We start from the raw sequence: 22,975 nt of genomic DNA on the forward strand, positions 1-22,975 counted from the left end.
AATTGAAGGTCCTTGTCTATTTGTTTATAGAAATCTTTTCTGACGTGCCCAAGTTTCTTTTTTAAGAACTTGTTTGTTTTTAGTGTTTACAGGGTGTTTTCTACGAGAACAGTATTTTTAGCCTTGGTGTATTTTTCTCAAAAAGGAATAATTGAATATTGATTTAATTTTATAAGTCTTTTGTGTGTTGTCAGCATGAAAATTTGTGTAACCTTACAAAAGGTTTGGAGAAAATTAATTTGTGATCTAATGTTTGCACTAAATTAAACATTAGAACAAGGGCTTTCCCTTTTCTCTGACATTTTTAAATTAAATAAAAAGGTATTTGGATTCTACTGCAATTGTTCACCAATTAGTTTGATTTACCTGAAAACAAGGTGCAGTCTTCAGTCAAATGATTGAATGGTTTAATATACCTACTGCAGTAAATGAAGAGTATTGTAATGACGGTGCCTTCTCACAAGTGCACGTTGGCCATGCTCACAGGATTCTCAATGAATAAAGGTCTAGAGATGAAGCACTAATAATCACTGGTTTATCATCTGATTCAGATACCCATAATGTCCAAAAAACAGAATTGCTTAGGCTATGCAATTTGGCCTCATTCTCTAATCTCTACCCCAGGGGAAAAAAACAACACACACACACACACATGCCAAAGTGAATAATGGAAGTGCTCTAAGTGTCACATTTATTTCAAGAAAAAATAGTTCAATTGAAAAAAAAAAAAGAAAAAAGAGAACGGTTTACAAATGCAGTTTTGAAGCTATGCCCAGCGTGATGTAGGTTGACATACTTCAACTGTACATTGAGAGACATTGCAGAAAACCAGCGAAGAGAATCAGGATTTTTTAAAAAGAGCTCCTTGACCAATCTGATCATAGGAGATTGCAGATCTACAGGATGCTCTCATGAATCCTATGTGCATGTTCATTCAGGTTTGAGGGAACTCATGTGGGTTTTGGTTAAAACTCTGTCTGTCGCCTTCCTCCTTATGTTCAAGGAACCGTTGGCTTGTGTATCAATAGGGCCTAACAAATTGATCTTGTGCATTTTGTACCTTCTTATGTCGAGGCATTTCACCTGAAAGGAAAACTGGCTTCTACAAACAATAATTTTAATAATTTTAACATTTGAAACCCTTCAGGTTGCCCTTTCCCCAAAATGGAGCAAGAGGCTCACTTGTAGACTGGTCAGCTCATTTCCGTTTGATAACAATGGACAATGACCTCCAGGTCTTCTCCTGGCCACAAAGAACAAATCTAGGAAAAGCATTTCATGGTCTCCAGACATAAACTTCTTCTGAAGCCAGTGTTTTGTGTGTGGCAGACCATTTTTTTCACTGGTTACACGGTAACTAGACAAGTTCATTAGGATGAAATATTACGGTTTTCAATTTCACAGCCCATTACTTGAAGGCAGAAAATGTTTGATTGCATCATCTGAGGGGAATATGTTAGGACATTAGCCTACTAGTTGAAGTTCTGGGCTGATCCCCACAGTCACTGAAATAATTTTAGTCCATTAAGGTTAATAATTTGGAAGATTTTTGTTATTCATCCATCCTATTTCAAAACACCTGGACTACTTCCCGATGGTAAAATACAGAAATGAACAGCCTGGCCATTCTACTAGTCAACTGCTCTGTTTTTCCACAGAAATATAAAACCTAATTCCTACCAGCAAACCAGGTGAGCGGAAATGTTAATTTGAAGGTAAACCCTCTCTCCTTTAAGGGCATTCAACAGTAATATATCCACTTAACAATTACAGAGTACAGTAGTGCAGACTAGCAGCTAGTTGGATCTTCCAGCAAAGAGCATGTCTTGCAGCCTATGAAGCCAGGGTGTTATTGTGGAAGCCTTCAATAAGACGTCAGTTGATATCATATAACGCCCAGTGACTGGGGCATGCATGACACTTGCAACCCACAACCAACACCTTTATCTGTCTGAGAACCAAGAGCAAACAAAAGGCCTCTTTCCGGTCACAAGAAAACATTGTACCTGCCTCTAGCTCAACTTGGAAGAGGCTATTTTTTTTATTAACCTGTATTAATCTGTGAAATCAAAGGTAAATGTACTATATGCATGCATGTTTGTTATAGATAGAAAACCTTTTTTTTCACATAAGGTACTGGCTACTCAGAGGCCCTAAGGTGGATGGCAGATGTCAACGCGTTTTTGCATACAGTCAATTTCAAGATGGTTGCTAATAAGTCAGTTAAGAATGTAGAATTAGGAGTGGTGGCTGTTTTTTTTTTTTTTTTAAATCTTAGAAGGCACAGAAACACGCAAGGTGTAAACTTGCCGACAAAAAGGTCACACTAAGAAAACCTGCTTTATAGGGGGAACAAGTCAGGTCTTGTGCTCAAACTGTACTTAGATGAAACGTTATACGGTAACAGATAGCATAACATTAGAAAAAAATACAAACAAATACAAATCAAATACAAACAGCCACATAGTGCTGAAAAGTGAAAAAAAAAAAACACTTATGATGACTACATAGATAAATAAACCGCCTTTATCTCAGCATTTCTCTCTTTCCTTCTCTCCCGTTCAGTCTTGGCTCAGTTGAAATGAACGCATCATGATTACAACCACAGGAATTTCTTTTTTTTAGCCCCCACCAAAAGAAGGGTAATTAAGCCTCTCTGATAGGGCATTATGTAAGGAAGAAATAAAAAAAAAAAATAGTAACAACACTGACTCCTCATTGCAGAATCAGGTAGGGAACGAGTGTGAGAAGTGGACTGCAGATTGATCACTACTTGGTTCATTTTTGACACCATGCACACACGGTTACCGACAGTGAGAGAGCGGACTTGAGAGCGATTTGCATGGTGCACGCAACCCACAACTCAAAGCAACTCTGCAAAAAAAAAAAATCTATTCCTATAAGATATCAGAAGTCAAAAAACATGTGTCCAAAAAAGAGCAATAAGTAATACTGACTTTAAATAAGAACCAAGGTGCTTTCTTCTTTTAAAACAGAGAAGCGGACAGCTACACTGACAGATATATAACAAACGTATAAAAGGACCCAAACCCCCCCCCCCCCCCCCCTCTCCTTTCCCTTCCCTGTCCTGATCTACAGCCGCAGAAAGACATCATGCCATCATGGGCGGGGGTGTCATGCACTCACGGGGGTGGGGTGTAAACACACACACACACACGACGAGTGGCTTTCCCCACCCCTGAAGCCCCCAAAGCAATTTCTCCCATAATCCAATGGGGCGATGGAGCATGCCGGTGTCCTTCCTCCTGGGTGGGCTGGAGGCTTGCAGCGAGAGGCGATATTGGAAGGGCTCATGGAGGATAGGTGGACTAGGGCAACGGGAAGGGAGGGTGGGCAGCTGGGCGTCTTTAACAGGCCCCTTCTGCTACGAGGACACAGTGACGGGGTTCAGGGAGCCGTTGCGACTGTAGAATTTACTGAAGGCTTCTTCCAGCACGGAGGCGAGACGCAACTGATCCCCCTGCAGAGAGACAGGCAGAGAGAAAGAAAAGAAGTAGAGAAAGATCAAAGAAAAGTCAAGGAGGAGCAGAGGGAAAGTAGTAGTGTGTGTGTGCGTGTGTGTGTAGAGGGTAGGGTGGGGGTGTTTGGAGGCAAAAGCCGAGATGCAAAGTTTCCCAGGGTGGGTAAACATTGGCATGTTTAATGGTGGTTATTTAAAGCGGAGAGCACGGGAAAAAAAAGGGGGAAAACAGAGAAAAAGAAAAGAGAAATGTTTTAAACAACTGGGCTGATTGTATGACGGCGGCATTCACAAAAAAAAAAACGAGGATGCTTTTCAGGCAATTAGCAAGGATTGTTCACCCTTCACACCTGATCAGTAAATAGCATGTAATCAGCCCAAGCATTGTGGTGTGGTGATGAGAGCAGGGGTGGAGCGGTGTCGTTGTCCTACAGCTGTGTAACCCACTCTCTAACTGGCACCACATCCATAGAGATGACTCAGCTCTGGGTCACTAGTAAATAGCATGTAAAGAGACCAGGCCAGACGCAGGCATTCTAGCTCATCTCACTTAGGACTGTACACACCACATGGAATGGAGATCTCTGTGTTTAAATAGATGTCTTTTGGAATAAACAATTGTTAAAACTACTACTAAAAAAAAGGTACTGTGAGAGAGATGCCTGTAGGGGTGGGCGATATATATCGTCTGCGATAATATCGTGATTGTTGTTTTAACAATGTGCAAATTTACATTATCGAGTATTTCAATTACTTATGGTAAAAAACACTCGAAATCACACATTGAAACCCCATACATTCACTAAATCCAGGAGGTGTAGGCTATGCGAGAGAAGCAGCAGAGCAAGTGTCACATGATCACTAGTGGGTCCACATTGTCACACGCAGGCCTAATGTTTATTTTGTGCAGCGAGAGGTAGGCTACTTGGGATTTTGTGCAGCTAAACTACTTCTGTTCAAGTAGCATTGATGAGTCACGTTTTTTCCTACATGGTATTATATGGAGAGAAAACATTAGCCTTTGAGTATTTTAATAGTCAGTTGTAAACAAAGAATTCTTCTCATGTAGGCCTAACCCTTTTGTAAATGGACTGAAGTTCGCTCTAATATCGATTATGCTAACCGTTAGCATCTCTATGGGATTTCGCATACATTAGCCATAAGCTAACGCATTAATTTCTATTCTGTAACTTGGAATGTTAGCCTACATGATTTCTCTTAAACAAAACCTCGAAGGAAATGACTGAGATGTACTCTGTTGGTCTGCTTAGTTTTACAGTGAATTCTAAGTAAAGGTTTTTGAAGGGAACTTTAGCTTCAGACTTTCTCTTGGGAAACTAGGCCTAGGCCTATTCATCTTCTCTAATGTAGCTGGCTAGACCATGTCATTGCCACACACACAAGTGGGGGCAGAATTGGAAATGTGTCAAGAGTGACAATGCATTGGTTGATTTGGTTAAAAAGTCACAGGTTAGGTTATTTGTTATTATTGTATTGATGCTATTCATAAATAATGAGCTGTAAAGTAACTCAGACTTTTACAAAATTCTTTTAAAGGATAATTCTTTTATTATCGTTATCGTCAAAATCACAAAAAATATCGAGATATTATTTTTTGTCCATATCGCCCACCCTTAGATGCCTGTCTGACTTTTTCTGTCATTCCCCCCTTTGGAGGTGGGGAATTTTCAAGCCCCACTTGACCATTCAACCCAGCAAAATGGTAACGTTCAAAAATGTTTGCGCCATTTTGGTTCCAAGTTACCCGTCTTAGTCCGTTGGATCAGATGTTATTTTAATTCACAGGTTTGTCTGTTTATCACTTATGTTTGTGTGTGGCTATTTTGTTTTGAATGTATGATCTTCTTTGTCAAAAAAACAAAGGCATAATTAAAGATAGGCACAATTCTTTTAATTATTATTTCCTTCTGTTCCTTGCGCCCCATCTGACAGGTCTCTATTCCCCACTAGTGGGGCCCGGCCCACACTTTGAGAACCAGGATTGCGCAAGAGTATCATCCATGAAGTATGGAAAGTTAGTGTATGTGTGTGTGTGTGTGTGTGTGTGTGTCCATGCCTTACCTCACTAATGAAGCCAAGCTGAACCAACTCCACGGCGAGCTCCTGCACATTTTCATCTGTAAGAGACAGAAAAAAAGTACAAAATCTTACAACACACGCACCAACTCCAAAAAAACCCAGCAGGATCTCTCCCACATACTTTGGCTTCTTTGAAATATCAAATACAAGTACAAACCTTGTCACTGTGTGTAAGCATTAAACTCAGTTTCTATGGTAACTATGGGTGTGTGATTTCTGAGAGCCAAATCACATCAATAATTGTCTCCCCACAAATATGAGACATGCAGAGAAAGAAGACAATTGCACATACGTGGTAATAAGTCACAACTTAAATGCCTGTTCAGCTTGTCCTCCAGTTTTAGCAACAGGGTCAACTGTGAAGAAAAAAACAAAAAAAACAATCTGGTATTAAAATAACAGCCATGATGCAGAACATCATCCCATTCATTTGCAGCACGGGGGAGTAAACTGTGATGATGTGTATGGAAAAACTGACTGCTTTCTTAAAACAGTGCAGGTATCGCCATTCTAACCCAAATCGGTCATACCCTGTGATGACACAGAAGGTTTTCAGATGATCTATCACGAAAATGGACCAACCATGTTCTTCCATAAATACATTGTGTTTGAATCAACTCTGCATAACAACTCTGGATGCATACACACACACACCATCTGGACTATAATTACAGACTAGCACAATTTCTCCTGCTGCACTTATGCAAGGACACAACCAGAAGCACAGCTTCTGAGCATGAGTATGCACACCATAGATAATGAGTAAACAGGAAAGTGGAGCTTTTGAAAACAGGGACATATGCAAAGCCAGGCTCTTACATGATGCTTGGCTCCTTCCTCCACTGGCTCAATATTGCACTGCATCTGTAGGACCTGTAGAGAGAAATAGCATCATCAGCATTCCCTTCATAGGCTATTTCCAACATGCAACATCTCATGATTACATTCTCCTGGGCCTGTTGTGATCATGGCAAAGAAGTCCACAGGACCTGGTTGTTTGTCAAATAGTTCTGTAAATAGCCTGGCGCCTCTAAGCATAACACAAACAAATAAAATAAAACAGAGAATGGTTGTGTCCAAACAAAACTGCATTGGGCTGGTCTCTGTGTAAACACTGGTTCACACTGTTTCAGTGTTCTTTCCTTACTCTTACTACAGTTGCCATCATGCTTGAAGTGTGGGATGTGCAGACATCATTTTTTTTCTGGTGTGCATCTTTGTAATAACAATACCAGACACTTCTTAACAGCCTGCACACTTTCATTCAAACTAAAACTGCCACCATCACCATCTACACCTTGATGCTTGGCTAGATAAAGGGGTTTTCCTACTAGAGGCTAGAGGAATTTCCTGCATCAGACCTCACAGAGAACAGCAAATGAAAACTGACAATGAAACAAAAAAAAAGTCTGTGTGATCTCTGTCTAGTGAGGATTGTTCTGTGCTGACCTTTCTGGTCTCCAGCTCGGCAGGCTCGGGCGTTGGGGTCTTGACCGACGGGGGTACGATGGGGGACTTGACTGTCTCTTGTTGGGGCTGCTGAGGGCAGGGCACTCCGAACGCCGTCAGGGGGTAGATGCCATTCCTGTGGCACGCGGCAGAGGCAGGCGGGAGGGCAAGTTAGACAGGTTAGTTCCACCCACCTCACTGCTGCCTCGTCACTAACGTAAACATATCGCCAACTTGATCACTTACAAACATTAAATTCTATTATGTTCATGCCACACTGGAGGCCGTTGTGAAAAAACTGACCACACTGGGCTCGGGTAGCAAAACATAATGCATGTTTACGGTGGGTAGAGCAGCCACAAAGTGGAAGTGCATTATTTTCTATGAAGTCCATTATCCCACTTATACTTCGGTTGCCACACTGATATTGTGTTAAATAGCTGATACAATTTCCACTAGTCCAGAAGTAATTTAACAAGTCCGTTTTAGGGATTAAAACATGGACACGGTATCAGTTAACTAATGCAATACCAGTGTGGCAACCGTGGTACCAAGTGGGACCACACACTGTGAGCCCCAGCTTGAAGGGCAGAGTAAATTTACAAAAAGAATAAAATTACATATTTGCTCTTTTTTGTGCTTCTATCCGTACGCTAATTTGAAACTCTGTCACAAAGCGACAAGTCATTTCAACTTCACAATACAGTTCACGGTTAGTTTAGAAATCTAAATTACATTTGCTGCCAGGGCTAGTCTAGCAACTCTCCGTTGGCTTGTGAGCTCGAAAAATTAAACTTCTATCAGGCCAATCAAATCGTGTATAGAGTCATTAGGCGGGCTTAACATAATGATTGATGGCAGAGTTGCAAAGGTTTGGCTTGAATTCCCTGCTACTTGAAAACAAATAAGATAATGTTGCTGTTGGCAAACAGTGTGACATGAGTTAAGCTTTTATTAAGTTGGAAAAAGTTTGAACTAGCCAACTAGCTCTGCTGGTGGGAAACGCATGGGACTCATAGCGCTGTCTTATTGCGTGCAGAGAGAATTTGAAAGACAACCGATTATCCCGCCCCTCGGACTGAGCACTGCGAACGGTGAGTGACCAGACCCTACATTTTAATGTGGGTCTGGCTCGTCAGGCTAGTTCACGGTAATACAGTGAAAACTTCGCTACTTCAAGCAAAAGTTAATTGACATTCTCCAATGCTAAACTAGACATTCCACATGCTGTATGCCTATTATCAGTGAAGCAAAACTATGCTGGAACAGAAAAGCAAACGTGGGAGTCGTTCCTACCTCACATCTTCCAGGAACTTATCCAACTCCAAGGCAGGAAACTGGGAAAGCCTGAGAACACAACAGACAGACGTTAAACCCTTAAAGGTATGTTGGGAAATTAACGTTCTAAAGAATATCTGGGTTCATTGAATTCAACATAGAATTTTAGAACCTTCAGTTGTTGCGGAACGGAATCTTATGTTAGAATGTTCAAAACCTACACCTTTCAGGGTTATGGCTGCCAATTCCAAATGTGGTGTACACTGATATGGTACATAAACACGAACAATATATGGTTCCAATGTCTACATAGAAAATATCACAAGTCAAGTAGCGACTGCAAAACACATACTTTAACTGGACAGATAAAGGACTGCTCTCCACAATGACCAGGTTAAGGTCCATGTTCTTGGTCATCTCCTCTAAAGCGTTCTCAGGGATCATGTCTGTGAGGAAGGAGAAAAGGTTTTCAGTACACAGAATCAGAAATATTCCCATTTCTACAGACAACTTACAAACAGCAGCAGCAGCAACAGCAACAACAACTACTTGGCAGGGACTGCTGTTCTGTGATTGGCTGAACAGGAGTGTGTTTGATTGTGACTTGGTGGCTGGCTGACTCACGTTGGTGGCTGACGATGCAGTGTGCGGCGAGCAGCTTCAGCAGAGGCACTTCGAACAGAGCCTGATGGAAGAGCAGCTCGCGTGCTGTAGGCCTCTTAGCAGGGTCCATCTCCAGACACTTCTGGATGAATTCCTACACAACACAACACATGAAGCCCAGCAGTTAGCACCAGACACACACACACACAAGACCCATATTCTCCCTCTCTCTCACACAAACGCACACATTTTAAGTTCTTTTCTTTTGCATTTACAAGTAGGATCATAACAAGATCCAAATTGATTTTAAAAGGAGTGTCCAACAGCAGCAGAAGTTTATTCCGTTATGTGCACCTTAGAAGTAAAGTTGATCTCTGTATTTCTAGATGAAGAGGCTACACACACCTCTTCTGTTTGTGACCATAAGCATGTGAACATGAGCCTTCATAACCTTCCACATGGAAGATAGGCCTTTATACTACATTCCTTGTCCCCACACCCATGAAAGAAAAGCCTTGCCCTCTGCAGCCAAACACACACACACACACACACACACACACACAGACTCCCTCACCCGTTGCAGTGGGTCCTCCAAGGACTGAATGGCACTGTTGATGGCGTCTTGCGAGACGTAAGACGACTCCCCGTTGCTTTGGATCTCCAGCACAGCCATCTGTAGTGGGGAAAGGAAACATCCACAGGGGTCAAATTGTCCAATCAGAATGACCCGATTGCTATTTACATCATGGGCTAGTGTGTCACTCACCTCTAAGGCGCACATTCCAAAGGAATAGATGTCAACAGCTGTGGTGACATCAGCAACCGCTAAACAAGGAGGGGACGAAAGAAGGGGAAATTAATTTACATCTGAACTCATCAACATAAGAAAGTAAAAATCATCATGAGTCCCTGTGATCCGATAACTAGTAATCTACTAACTAGATGTACCGCATAGCGGTACAAAATATGACCGCCGCACAGTCCTGTACATCCGTTCCGCGAAAATAAATCACACTTCAATTTGTCTCCATATTTTACTCCATCCCCCACTCTTGAAACTTTTGTGTATGCTTGTTTGGCATGCCTGAGTGTGTGTGTGCGGCTGCACAGAAAGTAGCCTACTGGTGCTGAAAAGGTGAATAGATTGTAGAATAGCCAAAGAAGATGTAGCATTGTTATAAAACCTTTAAAATCTCTAAACAATCACAAGTAGGGCAGTTCATCACAGTTCATCCGTTGCAACTGCAACACCTGTAGGCTACATTGTATTTGGGAAAAGCAAAAGGTATCAGCATAATGTTATTTATTTATTTATTTTTTTATGTATTTATAAACAAAAACATCTCTGTCAGTTCCATGCCGTTTTCAACAGCTATCAAAAACAAAAGGTCATTTTTGGATGGATGGATTTTTTGTGAATGTTTCTTCTTCTACATAAGATTTTAGTCATCTTTAGTTCATGTAATACTTTATTGTCAATGCACAAATTAAGTAACAGTAGTCTGAAACGTTATTGTTAATGCACAAATTAAGTAACAGTAGCCTAGTCTGAAACGAAATGCTGTTTTACATCTAACCAGTGGTGCAAATAACTGACATGTCCAAATGGGCCTTGATGAAATGCGTCGCTAGACTGTTCATACACATTTTAACGGGCCAAAGTTGAAGAGCTTTTGTCCGTTATTGTTCGTGAAAACATATAGGCTGATTCATGTTCCCTTGCATTGTGTAACTGAGGTCCATGGCTAGTCTGGCTTTCATCAGACCAAGCTCAATCTTTTAAGAAATCAAAAAATAAATAGCGCGCAGATCAGGCTGGGTTCACCCAGCCTAGTCCATAGGCACCCGATATTGTTTAATTTTCCGATTGAGATATACACGCTCTGGCTATTCTAAATGCAAAAATGCATCAGGGAGTTATGACAAAACGGTAATAGAAAGCTGTTAGCTTCCCTAAGCTACAGGTAGGATTATAAGGTAGGCCTATTTACAACATAAATTGTCAATAGACTATGCTGGCGACACAAATAAAATCTCTTTTGGAAACCAATGGCTTACGCCTTACAGTATCAAGCGGACTTAAACTGTCATATCGTGGCGAAAAGTTGTAATAACATTCACGCAGCTCCATGAGTCAAGGAAAGCGCGAATGAAGTAGCCACTTCTAAATGGGACCCACTACACAGTAGCTTAAGGTGTGTTGCTAAAGCAGCCATAATGAAATGAAGGTGTCATTGTTTGGATACTTCACACACACGTGCTTTTTAATTTCACAAGACTACAACTACCAAGCTGTAATCAAAGCACATTGATTCCCCTCTCACACCATGCACGCACTTAAAACAAAATAAACAGGCGTCTCAGTCTCACGCATGTATAGGCAAAACTGTATCAGACCGGTGTAACGTTGGTAAATCTTCCATTGCACAGAATGATTTTGTAGCACGTGCAATAAATGACAGTCGAAAGATACAAACAGTGCTGCTATCAATTTGCTTGGTATAACCGCATTTATAGTTTTCTACAAATGCAATCAATCAAATGCCTCCATCACTCAACCAACGCTAACGGTAACATTACCTAGGTCCTTATTGATATTACAAGATTAACGTACCTGCAGTAAAAACCAAGCATGTCCGATAAACATCCTCAGATTTATTTCGGCTTCAAGAAGAAATGGGAATTACACTTCATGTGAACATCGTCCTATCCTTATTAGATGTCCGCTGCGGTAAATTACAGTCCTTGTAGGAAGCGTCCATTGTTTTTTCCAACCCACTTTTAACTTCCAACAAAATTACGTCTCACTGCAACGATGCGCCATCTAGTGGACAAACGACTACTTATCGCCAATACTGAAAATGCAGCCATGATGATGATGATGAATATTTATTTTGGCTTTCTTTTAATCCTACTGAATTTGTAATTATGTATAGGCCGTTCTAATACCGATAGTATGTGGGTGCCTGTGTGTGTGCATGTGTATATGTGTGCACCGCCATTTACAGGCCAATGAGTGTACAGTCACTAAATGTACACATAACCTAATTTTTTTAGTCCCCCCCATGGATGAAATTCTACGAAACTTGGTGGTGGTGGTCCCCGGGGACGAAATTAAATTTTTCCGTAAAAGTCTAGTGGGGCTACATACCCACCAAATTTCATGTACCCCGGTGGTTCGGTGTCCCGGGTATCAATGACCAAAAATTCAGGGAGTAGATGACGGGAAAAATTCTTGAATTGTGTGCATGTGTGCGTGTACAAATTTATGTTTATGTGTGTGGGTGTGTGTGTGTGTGTGTATGTGCGTGCTTGTGTGTTTGCCTGCGTATGTGTGTTTGTGCATGTGCATGCATGCGTACATATGTCTACTGTGTGAGTATGTGTCATACGTATGATTACTGTACATGTATGTGTGTGCGTGTGTATCTGTTTATGCACATGTGTGCACATGGAGTGGGTTAACATGACCCCTGGAGGCAAACATACAGAAAAAATTGGTCATCCTAGGCCCTACAGTTCTCAAGATATTCACAGAGAACTGTGTCTGCCCTACCCTCCTTTCGGGGGGTCCAGTCCAGCGGGGGGGGCCCCATGAACGAAAGTACACAAAACTTTCGGAGGGTGTCATAATGATCCAACACTTTTAATTTCATGCAGTTTTGACCTTGTCAGCCAGAGATATTGTGATGAAAACACCTAATTTTTTGCTTTTTAATTTTTAACTAGGTGGCGCTATACATGAAATAAGTGGTAATGGGATGGGTTGACATGCCCCCTTAAGACCAACATACATAAAAAAGGTGGACCTCCTAGGCCCTACGGTTCTCGAGATATTCACAGAAAACTGTCTCCGGCCACCTACAGGCCAGTTGGTGTATAGTAACATAAATTAATTTACTGTGTGGCCCCCCATGAACGGAATTCCACAAAACTTGGCGTGCATACAGAGGGTGTCATAATGATCCTACAATTCCAATTTCGTGCAGTTTTGACTATGTTAGGTCACAGATACCTTCAATTACAACGCCTCATTTTTACTTTTTTGTGTTTAACTAGGTGGCGCTATACATGAAATGAGTGGTTATGGAATGGGTTGACATGGCCCCTTGAGATCAACATACAAAAAAAAAATGGTCCTCCTAAACCCTACGGTTTTCGAGATATTCACAGAAAACTGTGTCTGCCCTACCCTCCTTTCGGGGGGTCCAGTCCAGCGGGGGGGCTACAGATCAAAACGAAAAACGATGGTTCCATGCTATCCATGTGGGGTTACATGCCCACCAAGTTTCGTGTACCCCGGTCTTTCAGTGTCCCGGGAATCATTGACGGAAATTTGGGCATGCGAAAAAGAAAAAGAAAAAAAAAAAAAAAAAAAAAAAAAAATCTGACTAAACCTATATGACCGCCGCTTCGCTGCGCGGCGGTCATAATAATAAATCTGATTTCAACTGAACACTCCTTTAGTTCCTTCAACTGAACACTCCTTTAGTTCCTTCAACTGAAGACTCCTTTAGAGCACATGGTGTGTTGACACATTACATAATCTTGATAGATGACGGTAAATGAGTATCTATTATGGGACCACAAAGTGCTGTTGTTTGAGCCCTCACCTCCATATTCTGGAGCAAAGAAATGCAAGCTCTTCTGCTCCTCTCGACACGTCTTCACATGGTTGTTGATTGTGTCAGGGGCCACTGCAGAAACAAGAGCAGTGGAGAAGGGTGGACGGGGGGGACGGGGGCGGGGGGGGGGGGGGGGGGGGGGGTAGAGGGACAGGGAGGAAAAAGGATTAGCCACAAAGACAAAGCTCGGACACGGGAACAGCGTGCCAGGGAGAGCTCAGACCACACACACACACGTTTGGCAGTGTGTGGACCAGCAGGCTCAGGGGTACGCACCTGATCCGATCTTAATGAGACCGTTGTGCTGGATGAAGATGGTGTCACAGGTCAAGTTGCCATGGATAATGGGAGGGTCACATGAGTGCAGGTAACTGCAGAGAGAGAGGCATTAAGCAACCTCCATACATTTTAAACATGCAATATATGAAATGATATATATATATATATATATATATGTTTATTACACGGCGCTTCACAAGGCAAGTAGAACTCCCAAAGTTCTAGCGGTCATTATTTCTTGGGAAAGGACCTCAACGGAGGCAACGGAGTTTGTGCTTCTAATTCCGGTATTTCATATCCTTTTCGCAAGGACTGGAACTTCATTCAAAAGTGAAAGCAGACGGTTGATCAGCTGTGTTCTAAAGAATGTTTGAGTTCAAGTTCAAGTTGTTCAAGTTCAGCGTGTTGTTGCGAACTATTTGTTTCCGCAAATGCCACGATGAACGGAAACAAATAGGCTAGGCTATGTAGGCTAAAGTCATATCGTGGGGAGTTTATGAATTTCATTTTGGCAAGTAGCCATGTAATAAGTGGGATAATGTATAGAACGCCGGTCATTATTGGGAAAATAAGTTCGGTTGGCCCTGTCGGGACTTATTTTCCCAATAATGACCGGAGTTCTATACATTATCCCTTACATATGTCCTATAAAAATCCTCATAAAGGTGTAGTGGCGAGTGTTTATTCAACAGTCCTTATTGACTAAGATGCACCACAATAGTTAGAACACAAGTGTCTTCATTTGTATGGTTGAAAATATGCCAATATTGTGTTTTTTATGAGAGGTGGCAGAATCCTTGCTGAGCCTTAAAGCAGGTGCATGATGCATGGTGTGTGTGTGTGTGTGTGTGTGTGTGTGTACCAACCTGAGGGCAGACAAGATTTGGGTGCACCACCGCTTCCAGGCCTGACGAGCCAAGCACAGACAAACAAACATGAGCACACACACCCTCATAAGGCCAGCAAGTCGAGCAACAGAATAACAATCTAATACATCACTCCCAACAGTGCACCCATAAACAGTTTCTATTCTCAGAATGGCCCGAGTAGCTTATTTATATCTCATACGAAAGGTGGAAACTACACTCCTCTGTGGGCCAGCCAGAGGTAAATCAAACAGAGATGCAGGTCTGTGGAGACAAAGCACATGAGGCAGAAGACGGCACTCATTTATCACACGGGTGTTAGGTCAGCACAGATGAGGGGAGGACTCTCCCAACGTTGGCTCTATTTGGGTTGGACCCAGGAGGTTCCGTTTTTAGACTTCAGTCGGAAAACTAGGCATGCATGCTCGCAGAAATCGTCTGGAGGGCAAGCAAAGGGAAAAGGGAGGGAGGCTAGACAAACAGTTTCGTCACCTTCTCGTTCATGGTCTTGTGATTCTTCTTGGTCTTCTTGAGGAACTGTTTGAGGCTCCCTGAGGACATGTACTCTGTGATGAAGATGACCTGTGGGGAGGGTGCAGTGGAGGGGAGTGGGGAGAACACAGGGCCTCATTATTCCACTGATCTCCATCTCCAACTCTCTCTTGGGACAAAACACATACAAACATGGACACTCACATGCTCACAATTACCCACACAAACACACCCCCATCCCCTCACACACGTTATGAACGCAAACATACACTCTCTCTTTCACACAAACACCTGATCAAAACATCAAGTGTGATATTGCACCACAGCTCTTGGGCATGCTTAAAACGTTCCACATACTCGACGCACCCGACCGGTAGCGCGACAATGTGACGTCACAGAAGCGCCGTAACCATTTATAGTCGCGCGTCGTGGTCACGACACTAGTTGCAATATTCTCCTGAACAGAGGTGTCGCTGTTGTGAAAAGATTAACGCTAACTACGTTACACAGCAGAAGAAGCTGCATTAAGAAACACTAGTAGCAGAGAATGTAAACGGGCTCTGCTATTATCTAGCCTCTGTGATGGTACTTCAGACTTTGGTTGCTACTATTCACAACTACCACCATCATCATCATCTAGTTTCCAAGGTGTGTGCACAGGTAGATAGATAGATGGATATAGATAGATACTTTAGTCATCCCGAGGGAAATTTTAATAATTTAAACAGTTTAGTTAGCTGGCTAGCTAGCTAGCAGCTGGCTGAGTTTGTGTAATTTCCTGAAGTGGAAAGAGATTTTGTTCAGGCCTTAATAGATATCATTTGTTTGAAAATAAATCGTTTCTATTCTTTCCTCTTAATTCCATGTGTTGCAACTCTCGCTGGTAACTTTGTTAACTTATCCAGCAAACTATTAAAAATTCACGACTGTAACAAAACACTGCAACTCTCGCTTGCCCTCGAACTAGTCCATCTTCCTGTTTCCGCTTTGTCGCGCTCGTCTGAAAAAAAATGAGTGGTGCGCTACCTCGAGCTACCTGGCTAAAATCCTGGCGCGCCAGCAAGATCTACGTCATTTTGACGTCACGGTGTCGCGCTACCGGCCGGGTGCGTTGAGTATGTAGAAGCCCTAAGACAGGGAGTGTTGCCATGAGAGCGGAGCTGGCAGGCAGGGCTGGGTTTAAGTGTGTGTGTGTGGGGGGGGGGGGGGGGGGGGTGCTCACCCGAGCTCGGTTCTCCTTCACATCAGCCCAGTACTTGTGGAACTTTACGATATTCAGATGCTCCAGCTGGATCAGGTTGTCAAACACCGCTTTCACTTTCTCCTATAAGACAGAAGAGGGAAGGGACATAGTAGATGTGTGTCAGTAAGACAGAGTAAAGAAGATGGAGAGAACAGACAAAAGAAAAAAGACAACAATAGAGAAGCATAGATCATAGAGAAAGATGGGGAATGAGAGGAAGCAGAAGAGCAAGATGGTGGGGAAGTGAAAGGCAGAACTCAGGACTCGGTAAACAGAAAAGACGGGTTCATGACATGGCCAAAAAATGTAAAGAGGAACCATCTGTGTCCTTATCTGTGGCTTTGTATTCTTTGTATTCTCTTTCACTCAATGAGCAGATTCAGTGGAAGGCACAGAGAAGGTTGGCTGAAACGCGGAAACCCTTCACACATTGCCCGTCCCTTGGTCTGGAGACTCTCCTAATCAACAGGGGCCTTAAGAAAACGGCACGTGTACTTTGGACAACCTGAGCTTTCCCCCAACACGTCCGTGTGACAGCAGCAAAAGGTCACAGGGTTCAGGGACATAAAAGACTTCAACCAAACCTAATCATCTTCTTTTTGACAACAGTGATGTTCTCTTCCCCTGAGGACAGGCAACTACTGATGGGGCATATTCCCCATTCCTGGCATTCTAGGCCAGCGGGGAGGAAACATCGTCACAGTTATGTGGTGATGTAACAGTTGCAATCACCAAAGAGATTCTTTCACCTAAAGCAGTGTGCAACACAGGTGCAGACACAGACTGGTGCAGTTTGGTCTCTCTTGTTCTCGCTCAAATCGAACCACAGTCCTGCTCGCAGCGCTGAGCTCCACCGGGCCGCGATCAAATGTGTCACGTCGAGAGAATGTGTTACGGACATGGCACATTAAACGCATACTTTCCAGACCGCCGCCACCTAACAATAAACAGGAAATCCACACATGGTCCCAGTGTCGCTCTCAGAGGAAATCAAAAGCGATATATTGGGCTATTCGAGCCTGGCAGACATGATCACTGCAAGCCAATTAGAGAACAGAAGAGTGAAAGCCACTTAGGATTTTTGACGTCAGGATCTTGGGGTGGGAAACATTATGCAACCAAGCACAATAGTTTTTGTTGTTGCTGCTGCATCAAGAGTTTTTTTTTTTCACAACCCTGCAACCCCCCCTCCCCTTTAATGGAAACCCAGCTACCTAAAGGCTTTGGCAGCAACAGGTCTAACTGCACTCTCAGTAAAGAAATGTCCGGCCAGAGGGGAAAGCCAGCTAATGCGGATGCACTGAGCTGCTGATCAATGCTAAGCATCAAACTCAAAAAGGAAATGAGGTATTACAGAAAAATGATTAACCCATAAGGGGGTCAAGCTTTCAGTGAAACTTTCAGTGTTTACTTCGGTGGTCTGTGCATAAGACATTTCTGAGCAGAAATTTGATTAACTGGATTAAGACTTGGCCTCTATGGCCTATGGAATCTATAGTTGAATAGGTGACACAGTTAGGCTGCTCTAAAACAAATAGCATTTCTAAACAGGCTGAGCACAGTCAAGCTGAACACACACCATTTCTCAAAGGCAGATAATCTAAACAAGCTATGGACTTGAATCAACACCAGGCTTTCAGCTATGGTTGCTTTTTGTTTGCTGTCATGAGGGTTGGTGTCTTACGCCATGATTAATCACAAAGCCTGCTTGGCAGCTTAAACTTCATGACTTCATCCCCCTTGAGAGGAACAGTACAGTATGAAATATCTGTACAACACATGGTGCTGAAGAACACCATCTACTCTGATGCATATCGCATCTAATTTATCAAAGTTAGGATTCATCTTCGACTTCTAATTACGGAAACCCACAGCATCACAGGCTTGTCACAGTCAGATCAGATCAAATGAACCTTGTTTACCATAAATCCAAGGTGAACACAGTAATTGGATACAGAAAGAGGATAAACTACCCTGGAAATCAAGAGGTCGCGCAAAAGCACAATTTAATTGTCTCTGCGAGACACTCAATACGAGGCAATAAGTAATAATGCACGATACTTTTACCCCTTGCATCGCGAGGAACCAATCACATCGCTGTAGCTGATATAGGCCATGAGGCGAGCTAAACAGATGACGACAGCGCTGCAATAAATCAGTCAGTAACATTGGTCGTAGTGTTATCCAATTGCGTCGAAGTCTGGAATCAGTCAGTAAACATTGGTTGTAGTGTGATCCAATTGCGTGCAGTGAGATTTTCAAATGCATGCTTGGTGGCGCCCCTTGACTTGGCCATTTTCATTATTCATGGCCAGACCCTTAATCTTTCTAGATTACCAGGGTCTGGATTTTGCAGGCTAAGGATAAACACCATGAGCATCAGAAAACAGCTGACATTCTTGCATGAGGTGCTGAAGTGTACCTCCTGCAGTTTGAAGTTCTTCCTCTCGGAAAACATGACCTCATTCCATACCACCTCCACGCCCTCTTCAGTGTCCATAGCCAGGTAGGCGTTGTCAATGCCAGGAACGTTGCGCTGATTCACCTGCACACAGAGGAGCAAGCGTTGAGTGGGAGTGGGCGTGGCAGCTGCCCTGATGCTCACCTGTGCCATGTGGGCACTGACTCACATCTGTGACTAATACATGAATGACATTCCAGGTGCCCTATAACATTTTCAGATGATTCTATGATTTGTATAAAACGCTACCTGCGACTGTCATTCTTGTACTAGCAATCACTGACTACTGAACTGCACTGTTGCCATCAAGTAAACTACTGCACATTCAGAACAGGTGTTATATCAGCATATTGTATATGTTATATTTGCAGCTGAGCTCCTCCATGCATCTATTGTTTAGACTGAAACTCAATATCACTACATACCTTTTAACAGCCTTGTGCTTCAGCTAGTTTTCATCCAAGCAGAGACCATAACATATCCCTACTCAACACACTTTCAGTACATTTTAACTGGGTGACATCACTGTGTGCTGAGTGTGTTTCACTAATTCACGGATTGGGATAAATGCAGAGACCAAATTTCCCTCACAGGATCAAAAGAGTATATATACTTATATACATCAAGGGTTTCCTGGTAGCTCTGAAATCTGTTTTTGGTCTTACCTCCTCCCTGCGCTTTTGCCAGCGGCCACAGGGGCTTTCCTCCAGGATCTCAGATTCATCCTCACTCTCCTCTTCCTCGTCTTCTGTGGCAGCTGCAGGTGGGCCCTGATTCACCGTGGAGACCGGGGGCGAGACCTGACTGGCGCTGGGGGCAGAGGCCACGGACTCGGGCTTGGTGTCCAGCGCTGATGCTGGGGCAGTGCCCTGCGTGGGTTTTCCCTCACCCTCGGACATAGTGCTCTGTCCAAACTCCACTCAGAAATTCAAATGTCCAAGTCAAGTCCTGCACACTCTCACCACGGGTGGGTGGCAGAGAACTGCAAATGAATACAAATGCCAATATACAGTTAACAATTTGACACCATTTAAAAGGTAACGTTAAGGCAATCTCTCCTCAAAACGCATTTGAAGGGATTCTAGGAAAGAGACAATGACTCATCGAAAGTATAATAACATGCCTACATCGTGTCACCACAACACAGGTAGCCAGACATTTGATCTTGTTTACGTTAACTCAAGTTAAGAGAATTTAAAGCCTAGAAAACCTGCCAGTAAACTCGCTCAATCAAAAGCTTGCGATACCAGCTGTTGGAGATAACCAACTTACCAGTCTATAAACTGTTTTTTAACGTTAATTTGACACGGGGAAGTTCTGACTCAAAAGAGCAATAACAGCTTGCCCAAAAAGGGGTAAAGTTAACGTTACGTTAATCCCAAACTGAAGTTCCACTGACGCTAATTAATTTGCAAGCTAACGTTAGCAAGCTAACACCATTAGTGAGTTGGCCAACAAGAGATATAGTAAGGTTGGTTGGCGAAAGAAATTACACTTTGTTACATCGTTTAATTAACAATGTGAGAAAACTGGTCGGCACTGATATGTTTGTGGACCATCACTAGTCCGCGAGAGGTACGTTATTTGGGCTAATGATGTTGCTGCTATCCCGAAATCCTTCCAGGGTTCCTCCCCTCACTGCACACTCATGCTAAGGCCTGCGTGCCAACTCGACTGCGTAGCAATGTAACCCCCAGCACAAAAAGCCTACAAGCCATCAATGTAGCGTGCAAAAACAATCACACGGGACACGGTGTCATGATAACCTGTCGCCATAACAATGCACCCTACACACTAAATCAGCAACAATGTACTAACTTACCTTAGTTGAAGATGAGCGGTGTCAAGCCAGCTCCGCCGGAAACGAAAAGTCTTCTTAACATTCGGAGTAGTCCACCATCAACAAAAATCCAACACAGGCACGATTTTATCCAAACTGGTCAAATAACAGGCTGGGAGCTACGTATTACTTTTAGAATACTCTGTCAATCCACGAGCTTTTATTTGATATTCAGGCCACGTTGCTTGCTGTTGGCTAATGTGTTTGGCTGGCAGACTAACGTTAGCTTGCCCACTAAACTACTCTAAGCAAAGAAACTTGCCAAGCAAGCCAACTACCATAGCCAATGTTAGCTAGCAAGCTTGCAACTTTATCGAAAGTGAACTTAAAATCCAAACTACGGGTTCTTCTACTGAATGCAAATGCACGAGTATAACCAAGTTATATCACAGCCGGGCAGTGACCGAAGCAGCCGGGTCTGCAGCACCAGCACCAAGTTAGCTTGCTGACTCGTACAAGCAGCTAGTTCCGCTACTGTTAGGAGGCAAGCGGTTAGCACCTTGCTAACCTTTGCTAGCTAAGTAGCTAGCTAAATCGTTAATAATGTTAGCTTCTTCTCAGTGCATTAAAACGACTAATTACTGATACACGTTTATTTGTAAAGTTATAAACATATAAATCCGCCTTTCGACATCGCTATTTTTGAAATAATAAATTCAGATTTAACCTGACTTGCACTTGGACTATGTGGCTAATGGCGACACAAAATGACAAGAAAGAACTGCTGGGTTCTTTTGGAAGGGTGTCTTCAGTGCTCCAATGCTAGAATTGATTGACATTATTTTAGCCAATCAAAACTTGGAGATTTTGTAACTACAGTTTTGATTGGCTAGGGCAAATATTTGTCAAACTATGTGGGAGGAGTGTATTTGCAATTTCACCTTTGGACCAACAGTGGGCGGCATTGAACCCTTGAACCCATTGAACCCTTGGATATTGTATGGGGAAATGCCTATGGGAAATGCACATTTCAGAGCGTGGTCGGTAGGCCCATCATCACCATCCAGTCCTCTACGAAACGCTTTTTAAGTGTTCTTTATGTGTTTTTGATTATGTATAAATAATAATGTTTTCGTGAAGGCTATACCTCTTTCCCTCTGGTAGACGATACAGACTGTTTGCCAAAACCAGCCGACACAGACAGCTTCTTCCCCCAAGCAGTCACTCAGTAACAGCCCCCCCCCCCCCCCCCCCCCGCAATTCCATTACCCTATACCACGCGTAGTGTTTTTTTTTTTGTTGTTGCAAATGTACATACTCTTATTCTCATACATAGCACATCTACTGCCCTATTCTATTCTTACTGTTATGTTTTTATTCTTTTTACTCTTTTTATGTTTTTATTTTTTATTCTTATATGTTAAGTCAGGGGCGGTTCTAGGGGCGGGGCCACAGGGGCCCGGGCCCCATCTGAAATCTCATTGGCCCCTGACTGGCCCCTGTACCGTTAATCAAACTTGTTGAGAACGACGATCAGAGATGCAATTCCATTCCCAAACAACTGGTGGCAGTAATGCACCTATGAAGCTTGAAAGCTGAAGCACACAGTGAACTGTAAAGGAAAGAATACATTTGGCCAAACAGAAATGTCTCTGCTAAAGTGAAGAAACGATACATTTGGCTAACGGAAGTATCAGCTAACCTGAAGAACCGATACATTTGGCTAACGAAAGTATCAGCTAGAATTCTAACGTGAAGAACCGATAGCAGCGTTTCATCCTCCACAGAAGTTTCTTGGTGAGTCACAAATCTCTATGTTGGTTATCATCATTATGTGACGTTTATTTGTTGCTGTCACAATATGTTAAGTTTGTCAATTAAATTATGAAGCAGCAGCAAGCTTGTAGTGAACTGTTAACTGACTTAGTCAGTGAACTGTTAACATTAACTTAATGTTAGGTTACTTGAGTTGAGGTTTGATTGTTTTTCAAACACTTCATACATTACCTTTCCATAAATAAAATCTATTAGCATGCTAACAATGCTAATAGATTTTATTTATGGAAAGGTAACGTATGAAGTGTTTGAAATGGTGTTATATGAAACGCAGAGAAATTGACATCCTGTTTGTTTGGGGTCCGAAATTAATAATATTACATGCGCTAGTGCGCCTTACCAAATGTAAATAACGTTCGATTTTTTTTTGCTTGAGGAAAAAGCTTGGCAGCTGCTAACATGAACATGAGAATAGCCTACATGCCTAATAGCTAATGCTACGTTTTTGTAGTTAATGTGAGCTATCATTGCAAAGTTATTAA

General features: G+C 42.6%; 1 protein-coding gene across 1 annotated transcript; it reads right to left on the reverse strand.

Moving 5' to 3' along the window:
* Positions 1 to 656: 656 nt before the first annotated feature.
* On the reverse strand, positions 657 to 21,452 carry nrbp1 (nuclear receptor binding protein 1). Its single transcript, XM_042095249.1, has 18 exons — positions 20,700 to 21,452; positions 19,543 to 19,859; positions 18,839 to 18,961; positions 16,396 to 16,497; positions 15,174 to 15,263; positions 14,682 to 14,722; positions 13,813 to 13,907; positions 13,525 to 13,608; positions 9,678 to 9,736; positions 9,486 to 9,584; positions 8,933 to 9,065; positions 8,661 to 8,754; positions 8,327 to 8,377; positions 7,031 to 7,166; positions 6,401 to 6,454; positions 5,874 to 5,937; positions 5,564 to 5,619; positions 657 to 3,481 (listed from the first exon to the last, which is right to left on the reverse strand). Exons 2-18 carry the CDS (start codon positions 19,774 to 19,776, stop codon positions 3,386 to 3,388), a joined length of 1,611 nt encoding a protein of 536 aa, XP_041951183.1. The 5' UTR covers positions 19,777 to 19,859; positions 20,700 to 21,452; the 3' UTR covers positions 657 to 3,385.
* Between the last annotated feature and the right edge of the window lie 1,523 nt (positions 21,453 to 22,975).

This window comes from Alosa sapidissima, chromosome 6 (genome assembly GCF_018492685.1).
Source record: "Alosa sapidissima isolate fAloSap1 chromosome 6, fAloSap1.pri, whole genome shotgun sequence".
NCBI classification, from domain to species: Eukaryota; Metazoa; Chordata; class Actinopteri; order Clupeiformes; family Clupeidae; genus Alosa; species Alosa sapidissima.